This window comes from Rhipicephalus microplus, chromosome X (assembly GCF_043290135.1).
Source record: "Rhipicephalus microplus isolate Deutch F79 chromosome X, USDA_Rmic, whole genome shotgun sequence".
NCBI lineage: Eukaryota > Metazoa > Arthropoda > Arachnida > Ixodida > Ixodidae > Rhipicephalus > Rhipicephalus microplus.
Window position 1 is genome coordinate 461163387 of NC_134710.1, and position 12840 is coordinate 461176226.

Sequence of the window (12840 nt, forward strand, 5' to 3'; positions counted from 1 at the left end):
GTGGCGTAACTAGGGGGGGGCAAGGGGGTACAAGTGCCCCGGGCGCCACTAGGGAGGGGGCGCCAAGCCGAGTCCTCGGGTTGGCGCCCCCTGGAAAGGTTGTCAATGTTTTTTTCCGTAAAACCGCCTGGAAGGGGGGAGGGGCGAGGTTGTAATGTACGACTGGAAGTGGGGATGGTGGTGAAGGAAAGGGTTGCCGCAATGGCTTTTGCATCGGGAAAAGGATCCTCTATTTTCATTTTGCTGCGCTACCTCCGTGCCTTCCCATGACCCTCGGCTAAGCTTTGTTTTGTGCTCCGCAGCACTGGGTTAGATGAGTTTCAGCGAACCCCACCAGCCTCCCAAACCACTTACTGAAAGCTTCCCTGAAACCAACCACGTACGTAAACAAAATAAAATAAAAAAGTTCGAATGCACCTTTTTTGAGTAAGAACAGAAAACTCCAACGAAATAGCCGATCGTCCAACGACTAATCGTCCACGCAGCGGCGGAAGGAAGGGCGAATATAATCCGTGACCTCGGCACCAAAGGCTAAACAAAGGCGTTTATTCGCAGAGTTCTCTGGAGGAAAGACGGAGAAAGCGTGACACGACGGCGACGTTTGTTGATTCCCTGCATCGCGGGCGCCAGCAAAGCAATAGAAGGGCGGGGGTCAACGTTTCCCACATGCCATCCACCGCCATGGGCAGGTTCATCCTTTGGCCCAAAGAACACGCACCTGCGAAAAAAGCGCAGAGCGTAGTGTACCCGACAGCATGTGCCGACTGCCCCGCTTCGTACGTTGGAGAAACCAAGAACTTCCCTGAAAGAATGCGGCCGCACAAGGATGACCTCCATCAATGGAACAGCGAACGGAGCGAAACGGCAGAACACTCCGACCAGTTTAACCCCCATACCAGACCCGAGGGCGCGGTGTCTAGCTGGTTGCTTTGTTTTGTACTCACCCTGCATTCCTTGGGATGCACAAATAGCGCGAAAGCTTAGGTACGAGAAACTTGGGCCTGGGAAGCGCCCGTGCCGTCAAGATTTTTGCAGTGTGGACTGGAAGAGAACAATGACGGGTAAGGGACTTCCGGAAGTTTGAATAAAAAAAGAAAAATACTATACAAAAACGCGGGCGTAGCTCATCGAAATCAGAACTGGTGGCCCTTGGCCTCCGAAATGGCCCGCCGCGCGCCAGTAGGCAATCGCGGAAGCCTACATTAGCGCTTTTAATGGGGGGGGGGGGGGATTTTGCACGTTTGTAACACCAGATGTTCCTTGGTCCACACCTGTCGTCCCGTGTTGGCCACCAAAAATCATGGCGCGTGCCTCACCGACGCCAGCGTGCATGGGCAGACTATCTACGCGGAAAAGGCCCATTCTAACAGCGTGCTTCTTCTAGCAAAGTAGATGCGCAAATTGTGTAGTAGTAGTAAATTAATCAGCCTTGCTCGCTCAGGAGCGTGAAGGCCGCCCACAACGCTACATATAAAATTTTTGAAAATATTTTTTTTTTACTTTTTGACCTTCGCACAAATAGTTTTCACCACCATGAGGAACTCAATAACCAGAAACGCAGCTGCCGTTGCATAGAGAAAGAAGCAAAATTTGTTTTCAAGACAGAGTTGATGGGTCTTATCAACTTTGTAGCAACTGTTATGTAGCAACTATCATAAAATGTCGCATAGTGAGACATTTTGCGAAAGTACTTTGCTTCATTTTACAAGTTTCATAGAATGTTACTTTATTGTTATTCAGTAAATTTCTACATACACGAAATTCATGCTCGAAATTTCTTCTTTGTAACGGTAATATTTGTCTGTTACATCTTCATGAACTTTCGAGAACGACGAGTTGTGAAACTAGTCCCTCCGTGTTGAATATGTTCTATATTTTTTGCCTCCTAAAGTTATATAGGCGCTTAAAAAGAAAACAAGGTTCCTTTTCGGGCTGCTTGGTGAGATGGGCATAAAATATAAAATATTCAATCAAATCGAAAATACTAATTTTCAGATCCGTGTCGATCTCTCATGGAATCACCCGTCTACGATAACAATGGTTAGGAGACAAACTGCGGACATGTCTGCCGTGTAGCTAGCATACCTGTAACCGTGGTTAGCCGTAGTGCTCGTGTGACAGAGGTATTAGTGGGCTTTAGTTGAAACTGGGGTATGCCAATCAAAGTACCAAGTAAAAAAACTTTTTTGCGCTACAAGAAAAATTCGAAGTTTTGCATCTCGCATTCTCTTTAAGGCCCTTCTTCCTGCCATGTACTCGCACCTAATGTTGGATCGCGAGTCTGCGAAATTCCGCTGAGGCAGACTGTCGATCGGCAGCGCACCTGTAGGCCGGTTGAAGTTACCGGCTGTCTCCTCGATGGGCCAGGATTCCACAAAAAGCTGCTTATAGTAATCGACCTCTAAGTAGACCACGCGGGAATTGTCAAATTCGATGCGGTTGTCGTTCACCACGCTGTGCTCAGGCAGCTCAGCGAGTGTATTCCTTTTTCACTGAAACTTGCACATGTCGTTTTTATGTTGCCTCAGACTCTCGGGGAAGTTCCCCAGCTGCATCGCCCGCGAAGGGAGCGTAACTATGAGCACGTGCATACCTGCGAAGTTCAAGTATTCTGAAAAAGGTGGGGGGGAGGGATTGCGCCGATTTATCTCCCCCCCCTCTTTTTGCGCCCAAAAGAAAACTGCGGGATCAATTAAATGCAATCTTGCTTTCGTGGCGAGATGTCGCTTTAAGGTATAAAGTCTGCAACCCCCTCCATCGCGGCAATAGCTAAAGCCGCGGCGAAGCAGCGGCCATTTGCACGTGTGGTGAAGTATATGATGCCGCTTTCTAACTCGCCGAGAGCAATCACATGAATGTGTGATTAGAAAGAAAAGGAAAAGGCACGTAATTTCTGCAGCCCTATAGGGAGCACGGCGCAGTGCCCTTCGTGACGACACCGCTTCAACACCGACAGAGTAAGGGCGCGAGAAATTGACCATTTGCAGAAATCTGCAAGGCGGCTTTCCTGCAAGGTTGTTTTCTAACCAAAAAGGAAAAAAAAAGAAAACTATCGTGCCCAGTCTGCTTTTCTCGCCCACTGTGCTTTTACCACTCCTATTCTAGTGAAGGCACGCGAGTGCGACAAAACGACTTTTTCCCCCAACAATTACTGTGTGGTTGTCCCACCTCTAACGAACCCTCACATCGCATGGAGGGCGAGGCACCTGTCGTTCGTAAAGAAGGGAGTGGGGGAAGGCAAAAGCACAATGAGTGAGAAAAGCAGTTTGCGAACGAGACCTTTTGGTTGGAAAACAACTTTGCAGGAAAGCCAGCTTGCTGATTTCCGCAAATGGTCAATTGTGTCTGCTTTTGTTTTGATGAATACCGGAGAGTTCATAAGTCAGAGTGGATCACGTGATTGTGAACAAACATTCGGTTATCGTTGATGCAGCCAATCAGTTGCCCTGTGTGTGTTACTTAGTAGGCCCTCTCACAGGGTGCCGCCATAGTCCTCTTTTCGCTTCCGTGCAACAGCCCAGGAAGGAGGGATTCCTATTGGTACATGCCCTTGGAGGCGTGGTCTTGGTGTTATAAAACTACAATGTTAGGGGTTATGGGTCGATCCAGAGAAGCGAGAAACGAGGGTCAGTCAACCGAACGAGAGTGGTCAATGAGACGTACATTCGCGAGTTAAATTGTTTAGCTACCCCAGAAGCTCCACAGGCATTGAATATTGAGTCTCCGGACCGAACAAGATATCCTAGAGGCAGGCCACAACCAGTCGCTACATGACTCCATTCCTGCAAACCCCGAGTTGAAATCCCAGCTCACTTCTCCAGAGTTTGTCACCACGACGAGGGACGTCTTCGCAATAGAACTTCTGCCTAGGTGTGAGTATTTTTTACCTATGTTATTCTTTTGCACATGGATTATTACCACTACGTTGACACAAACTGCTGAGAGTATAAAGGTGTTATTCTCGGGAAAATATACAGGTTGTCCCAACTATCATAAAACCCGATTAAAAAAATGAGTAACTCCGTTACGCGAAGCAAACCTAGTGTACATTGTTCCTAGTAATTTGGAGCAACCACTTATAATTCATTCATGCATGAGAATAAATTAATGAGTAATCAAAGTATTTATAATTCCGCAAGTACTCACCTGATTATATTCATTGGAGGGCATGTTTAGTTCAATTACTGTACAGCTTGAAGCTTAGAATATACTTACACATTTAGTTTCTCATATATGTATGCATAAAGTGTTATATATGTAGCCATTGATGAGGCTATTCATGTACGATAGTTTGTATGTATGTTCCCCTATGGAACGCCGGTGTCTCCACTACTATTGCTCTTTTTTATTGTAAATGTGCTTGCAATGATTCGTATGCTATAAACACATTTTCAAATTAATTTTTTAATTTTTTTTTGTAGAAGCCATCGCCTAGTTCTTCGTAATGTTATGTTCTTGCATTTCTTATTCCAATGCAGTTGCGTTGTGTGACGAATGTACTGTGTGGTGCTAGAGGCCTAGTAAGGTGACTTATAACGTCGCCTTTAGTATCCTGCGCCACGACAATCATCTACTGTCAAACAAACGAATAAATAAATAAAGTAATTGAATGTTGAAATTACATCTAACTGCGCTATTTTCAACAACGTATTGCATCCACATTTTTTTTTTCCTGTTGATAAAGAAAGCCCACCAAATATGAAAAGTGACGCGTAACCAGACTGCTGCGTACATCAGGAAGCAGTACCCTCAAACAGGCTCAATGGGAGGTAGCCAGCGTCAAGAAATAGATGCAGAAAGAAAAAAAAAAAATGTGCATGGCCCTTTGTGCCAATCCCCGGTCAAAGAAACACGCCGCTTTGAACTTACAGAGTCAGGCCGTAATCAGAACAGTGCTCCGGTCGCGTTATCAGTGGAACGGTTGACCGCTAGATATGAATAATTATAGTGACATACAGTTGAGCGAAAGGAATTCCTGCAAACTTGCAACGCATGTTGGCGCGCCCTGAACACCCTTGTCAAAATGCGGAACGCTGCTGTTTTCAGCGGACAAGAGGCAAAGCGGTTGCTTGCTGCTCTTTTTTTTCTTCCTCAGGGGGGCGCGCAGTCATATGTTATTTTCTGATTTCGCAGGCTTTTTTTATTGGCCGCAAAAATGAGAGCGCAATCAATGCGTTGTTGAAAATGGCGCAGTTGGATGTCGTTCGAACTTGCTTACTTATGTCTAATTGTTATTTTGATAATTACGCGAGTACTTGTCGAGTTATGAATTGAATTGTGACAACTTACTTAAACTACTTGACGAAGAAATAGTGGTGCGTACTATAGTGCACTGTCCACTGGGAATAATATGTGCGAGGTTAGCTTTGCGTACTACCATTTCTCCTTTTTAAAATCATGCTTCATGATAGTTGAGGTTTTTCTACTTGAACAACGTTTTGAGCAGTTGGGTTAACCGCGAGTTAACATACATTTATGGATAGAAAACGGAGCTGTGAAATTGTAAATCCACCTTAATATCAGCAACAATTCTTATAACCAAGGCCGATGATGCCACCGCAGTGGATCATTTGCCGTCACCAACCTTAATCTGAGAATGTACGTATATTGCCGCGAACTATGCCTTCTCGTTTGTGAGACCAGCGTTATCTGTGTGAACGATGTTGGTGGAGAGGATACGGCAAGGTATAAGAACGCTTCCACTAAAAGCGCAGGGACATTCGTTTTCCGCCGTCGTCGACCGGTGGGCTGTTTCTTCACCACCTGTGTTCCTTATCATTTTTTTGCACTTTTGCCGAGCACAAGTTCGCTCTAATAGAACTAGCTTTCCGAAAAACTCTGAATCGTTCCTGGCTACATGACAATACACATACATTGTGTCTTCGGTGACAGCAAGTGTTCAGGCGACTGGCCGCATAGCTGCATTGCTTGATGGCTAAAAAGGCATCTGAATGTATAGTGAATGAACGGCTCAAGGATTTTTTATTTTTTTCAGCCAAGCAAAGCCATGGACCGGGTGACAAAAACAAAAAGAAAAGAGAGCGGAGCTGAAGGACGCAAGAGGAGAAGGCTACAGGCGCAGGAAGCTGAGAAGTCAAAAAAGTTTTTCGCGCCATTTTTTGAAAAACCTGGGGCAAGTACTTCATCATGTCCTTTGGAAGTAGCTCCATCTCCTGCCACTTCATTAATGTCCGTACAACTTGACGAAGGAGTCGTTCACGAAACTTCTAAACACAGTATGCTATGCGCAGACAATCCCGGGGATATTGCAGTAGAGGAGGAGGACAACGGAACCGACATTGGACTTCGGCTGGTTGAGCCTGTTGCTCTGAAGCTAAGCAAACTGGATTCCACGAAGCACCCTCAACCTATCATCTCAGAACTCGTTCAGAAGCATGACCTAGGTCTCTTAAAATTTGACACTGGTACTGGAAAAGCCGTTGTGTCTGACGCTGTACGAACGGAAATTGTTAAACTCGGGGCCATGTATTTCCAAAATCGGGAAGGACCTTTCTTGCCAACAAACAACCGATCAATGACTAAGAGTTGGTTTAAGAAGAAATTAGGTGATGGTCGTGGTGAAGAAGTCACCCGTTCGTGGCTGGCCTACTCTCCTGCCAAAAAGGCAGCATTTTGCATTTGTTGCCTCCTTTTTTCCCGCTCAGATCACCTATCATCTTTGGAACAAGAGGGGGGATTCACCAAATGGAAGGCACCCGAGAAGATCACCCTTCACGAGAATGCAAAGAATCACCGAATGTGTTTCTCACAGTGGAAAGAAATGGAAAGAAATTTGATGCATACTACGGGAATAATTGACGCTGACCTTCAGTCACAGATGGAGAAAGAAAAGCACAAGTGGCGTGAAATTTTGACGAGAGTCCTCCACTGCATAAAATTTCTTGCTACACAGAACTTGGCATTACGAGGGCATCGAGAGAGTTTTCAAACCAGCCGCGAGAACAATGTCGGAAATTTTCTTGGTCTTTTGAAGTTAATTGCCGTTTTTGACCCCGTTATGAAGCAACACCTCACATACGTTGAAAGTCATCCAGGGTCCACTTCGTACCTATCGCCTTCTGTACAGAATGAATTCATTCACATGATGGCTGTCACAGTTCGCGAGTCCTTGCTGCGAAAAATCCGTAAAGCCAAATATTATGGCATTATGTTTGACACCACTCCCGACCAGGCACACCGTGAGCAAATGTCAGAAGTTGTGCGATATGTGGAAGTTGACTTTGATAAAAAATCTGTTTATGTTCAGGAGTCCTTCCTCGGCTTTATCCATGTAAAGAACAAAGACGCCGAGAGCTTCGTTGACGTGATACTTGGCAAGCTGGAAGAGGACAGAATGAACTTACAGGACTGTCGGTCACAATGCTACGACAACGCTGCCGTGATGGCTGGACAAAAAAGTGGTGTCAGTCAAAGAATCGCGGAAAAAAACAAACTGGCAATCTTTGTAAACTGCGACAACCACTCACTGAACTTGGTTGGTGTACATGCTGCTAAGGAAGAAGCCATGATGATGACTTTTTTTGGGACCATCGAAGCACTTTACGTGTTTTTTTCTCGCTCAACGTACCGTTGGGAGAAATTAAAAAATGCAGTGCCTGTTGTTGTGAAATCAGAGTCTGAGACCAGATGGAGTGCAAGGGTCGAAGCAGTGAAGCCGGTCGGTAGATACCTTGAGAAGATACTTGAAGTTGTTCAGGAAATGTCAAATAATGACCAAGAAACGAGCGAGACGAAAAGTGATGCTGCACTACTGCAGAAGCGGATATTAAGTTATGATTTTTTGATTTTGCTGGGCTTTTGGAACAAGGTACTTGTTCGCATAGACCGTGTTCAAAAAAGACTGCAAGATCCTAAAATGAACTTTCACGATGCTGCCTTAGACATGAAAGCTCTCAGAGATCACTTTCATGAAGAAAGGGAAACTCTGGTAAGTGAGTCACTTGGTGAAGGGCTTCGTCTCTGTGAGACGTATGATGTCGACGTTGAAAGGCGTGCACGACGAAAAAAACAGATGCCTGGTGAAAAGTCGAAAGGAGAGGCGTTGACGGCTAAACAGGAAACAGAAAGGGTTATGAAATGCACACTCGATCGTCTTCATTCGGAAATCGACCAGAGGTTTACTCGCCTGCAGGACACCGACCTCAAGTTTGGCTTTCTGCTCGACATCAACAAGCTGTGCTACAGCGAAGACAAAAACGAACTAAAAACAAATTGCAACACATTTGGCAATTTCTACAGTTCCGACGTTAACGCGCAAGACCTCTATGAAGAGATTTTAGATTGTAGGCTGCTGCTTTCACGGCGTATTGACCAGACAGTATCAAGACCGGAGGAACTTCTTAAATTTATTGTGGAGTATGGTGATGATGGCGTATTCCCCAACCTTCGCGTCGCCCTTCAGATGATGTTAACCATTGGAGTTTCCATCGCTGGCTGTGAGAGGTCCTTCAGCAAGCTGAAGCTAATACTCTCCTATTTGCGTGCCACAATGGGCCAAGACAGACTTACTGACCTTGCGCTACTGAGTGTGGAAAGAGAAGAAACTGAAAAAACGAACTTTGACGTCATTATAGAACAGTTTGCTTCATCGAAAGCAAGGAAAGTGCAGCTCTAGTTTTTACGGAGTGTTCCAGTGTATAGTGCATTTTATATTTGTCTTAATATCCAAATGATGTAAATAAAGTGTTTTAAATAAAAAAACGGGTTTTTCTTGACAACAATTATTCACGATCAGCGTTACAGCACTGACGTCATAAAAGGCAACAATATGCGATAACAGGGAGACAACAGGGTTTGCCGGAACGAGTTTTTTAACGCATCATTAGCACTGATGAAAAAATGCAGGCATCATATGCAGATTTGGCGTACGCAATAATTAATTTTGAATGATACATTTCACGGTAATGTAGCGAGAAATGGTATGGACTATTTACATATGCCTAGTTCGTGATTCTATTTTCTGTGCTTATATGGATTTCATGAATTTCGCATATTTTAAGTAAAGCGAGATGACAAGAAGTGACCACCAAGGTCCATTTTTTGTTAAACTTTTTTTGCTACCATTGTGGACTTCTGGTGTGTTGTGTGATGCATGGACGTACAAGGCGGCTATAGTACACTGTAGTACAACAGCAAGAATAATAATAATAATAATAATAATAATAATAATAATAATAATAATAATAACAAACATTATCACGGGCATAATGAGGGGCGCGGAAATATATTTGCCCTGGGCGCCGTCCTATCTAGTTACGCCACTGTATATACGTGCTCCATCTTGGCTCGAAAATATTGATGGCGCATCCACATTCCGACAAAAAATCATGTTCGTTCGGTGGCACTGTGCTCTGCTCAATCATAGCAGTTACTGATGAATATGTCCAGCTATGACCAAGTTGTGTATATGCTACCTCTAGTCGGAACTTGAAAGTGCGTCACTTAGGGCTAATTGGTATGACATGATGATAGTTATAGCGCGAGAACAGAACGATGACAAGAGGACAAGAAGGACATGAGCACTCGTGCCCTTCTTGTCTCTTTGTCATTGTTCTGTTCTCGCGCTATAACTATCGTCTAGTCCGAAGGCTGAAATTCGAGTTGAGTACAGTAGTTACATCACTGTTTAGCCAAAGGTCAAAGGCAGCACCGTAGCAACGATGTTCAACGCTGAAGTGAGCGGTTGCCAGTGCAGCAACGTCGGGACACGTGGTGCTACGTTTCCCCAGAGCGCGCCAATATCAAGAGTGGCAAGCACAGTTCACTGGTGCTTGGCAAAAGCACTCCAAAAACAGCGCTTTCTTGGCGACTGCAATGAAAATAATTTTGCGCACAACTTCAGCGAAATAAAAAAAATCATAGCATACCCACGGAGTGCACGATGATGAATTAGGCGAATAGCCCATCCCTGCGTTCTTCCGTGTGTCCGTTCATTTATGTGTCCGTTCGTCCGTCCGTGCGTCTATGTAACACTCCAAGCACTGCCATCTCGCATCTTTTCATCAAATATTCATTATATAGACGTACCGCCATCCAGCAGACATTCCAAGAGCTAAGTCAGAGGAGGCATGGCCAGACAAGAGGAGCTGCAGGTGCGCATTCTCCAACGACCTGTGACGAGAGTTGTGTAAGATGTTGATGCTCAATGAGGCAAATGTAGTCTTTACGAAAATTTGGGTAGGCTGCTTTTGAATCTGTTAAAACGAAAGCGGACCTTGGATTTCGTAGGGCGAGGGCGATTCCTGCTTCTTCCATACTAGTTGTGTCTGTGTCCTGGGCTGATATACAATCAGCCTGTTTTCCACAATGAATGACGCTTGCTGTACATTTGTTGTTCACTTGTACAGCTGCATCGACAAGATGTGCGGGACTTCTTTACAGACAGAGAAGTCACTATCGGCATAGGGGACCTTAACTCTAAACCCATCGCCATGGGTGATTTCGGTACTCCCCAAGGGGCTGTCCTTTCTCCGCTCCTCTTCAATATCGCCCTCATGCGCCTCCCAGAGGCCCTAAATTAAATTTCGCAAGTACGCCACGCCATATATGCTGATGACGTCACTATCTTGAGCCTGTCTGGTAACATGGGTCAGGTAGAAGACGCCTTCCAACAGGCCGCCTCCATCGTAGAAAATATAGGACGCAAAAGTGGTCTGGAGTGCTCCCCAACTAAATCAGAAATAGTAGTATATAGAAACAAGGAATCTGACAATACATCCTTCAACGTGTAACTCAATGGAACGCAAATTAAAGAGTTTGAAACCACCCGAATTCTGGGGGCCCACTTTAATGAACGGGGTAACAACTCATTTGCTTTACATAAACTAAAAACGTCCTGCCTACAAATCTTTCACATGATTAGTCGGGTGGCTAACCGACGACGAGGAATGAACGAACTTGATATAATGCAACTTATTCAGGCATTTGTCATCAGCCTCACAATCTATAGCTTTCTTTACCTGAGGGTCTTGAAAGCAGGCGAGCACAAAATAGACAGAGTCATACGTGTGACTCTCAAAAAGGCTCTGAACCTTCCCCCGTGGACCCTCACGGAACGTCTGCTTCAAATGGGGCTTCACAATACCGTATCAGAACTATGCACATCACACGAATCAAGTCATGCGCCTCGCCATCACTAAAACGGGGCGGAAAACACTATCAGAACTTGGCATCGAAGCCCCCATTGAGAAAAGGTGCAAACAACGTATCCCACATGAAAGAAGGCAGGACTTCATCATCAAACCACTTTCACACAACATGCATCCTCAGTTACACGAACATCGATGTCGGGCATGGGCAAAAGTTCACGACAACTATATGTGAATTTAAACGTGGGAGTGTCAGTCAGCGCCACCTGTAGCCATGGCGGCAAGTGTGGCACACTCTTTTATGAGCCTGTATGGCATCACGTAGCACATGAACTTATTACGGGCTGGAAGCTGACCAATAGTTCCTCGTATATATATATATATCTATATAAAAGTGTTTCTGCAGGTCCAGTGCTTTGTATGCGTTGAAAAACTACGAAAGAATGTGCAAAACTATTTTTTTCTTCCAATGTTTTGACCAGCCGGAACGTTGGAAGAAATGCACATTTTTGCACATTAGTTCGTCATTTCAGGATGCATCTATGTATGTGTGTGTATATATATATATATATACACACACAAACGTCCTTTCTCGCAGTTTGGAAACCCTTCCCGCATTTCGACAACAAAGCCCGACATATAGAAGGGCCACCCCATACACAATTAAAACCCCCAAACGCGGATTCGCAGAGCAAAATAGCATTCAAAACGACAGACAGCGCCTTAAGAAACATTTTCTCCCGCGCCGACTTCCTGGAGCCTCGGAACGCTGTCCCCGACGCCGAATTAGTGACGGTCTTTAAAAAATAAAAAATAAAAAATAATAATAAAAAAAGCATTTTTCGCGACACGCAAGCCCTTACCTTAGCCAGGCCCCGTCTACAATAAAGGGACCGCCACCAAACTGCACTGAACGCAATACTAAGAAAATACACACTGACGACGCCACTCGCGAAGCACAGTGGAACCTGGAACTTTCTGGATATCCTTTCCTCTCTCGTTTTTCAAACTCTTTCTTTCTTTCTGTTTTTTTCGTTCCTTCCCTCTCATTTTTTACCCAAAATACTATAAATGTGAGCGCAAACAGAATGTACCATGACTCCTGATGAAGGCCAGACTCTGGCCGAAACTGTCGAATTAAACACTTCCGTTGTTACCGTTCTCTTGGAGGATCTACTTGACTTATTGCAACGCTACGGCCATTTTCGCCACCATGCCTGCCTACTCCAGACCGGCCACCGGCGCACCTCCAGCGGAAAAAGTATCACGGAAATTTCCTAAACATGCACCAAGTACAGCTATCATTGGAAATTCACAAACGAGATACCTTCATCGACACTTCAACCCCTACGACAAGTCAACACCGGCATTCATAACGATCCGCGGAGCATCCACTTTCGATATTGAAGATGAGCTGGCAAATGTGCCACGCTCAGTAACCACGCTCGTTTTCCACGTGGGGACGAGCGAATTGGAACTGTACGGGCCGGATGAGTCCCTTCGCCGCCTTCGCCGCCTGGTAAATAACACTCTTCAAAGACGCCCGGAACTTGACAGACTAATTGTCTCATGTGTGCCACCACGATCCACCAACAGGCGCCTACAACGTTCCAACGAGAAATTCGTCCACCGCTTCAACAGGGAAGCTCGTCACTTTAATGAGACAATCAAGACGTACTGCCGGAAACCGGGCAAGGTGTCATACATCGACTATGAATTCGACCAACTGCCA

General features: G+C 45.2%; 1 protein-coding gene and 1 long non-coding RNA gene across 3 annotated transcripts in view; one reads left to right on the plus strand and one right to left on the minus strand.

Moving 5' to 3' along the window:
• Positions 1 to 12840, minus strand: part of LOC119185219 (uncharacterized) — a 93998-nt gene that overhangs the window by 18400 nt on the left and 62758 nt on the right. The window lies entirely within an intron of this gene.
• On the plus strand, positions 3429 to 8721 carry LOC119168329 (zinc finger MYM-type protein 1-like). The gene has a single exon (XM_075880681.1). The coding sequence runs from the start codon at positions 5963 to 5965 to the stop codon at positions 8633 to 8635; it is 2673 nt and encodes an 890-aa protein (XP_075736796.1). The 5' UTR covers positions 3429 to 5962; the 3' UTR covers positions 8636 to 8721.

Bases quoted from the DNA above. Each gene is read 5' to 3' on its own strand.
- LOC119168329 (XM_075880681.1), top strand. From the start codon at position 5,963: ATGAACGGCTCAAGGATTTTTTATTTTTTTCAGCCAAGCAAAGCCATG.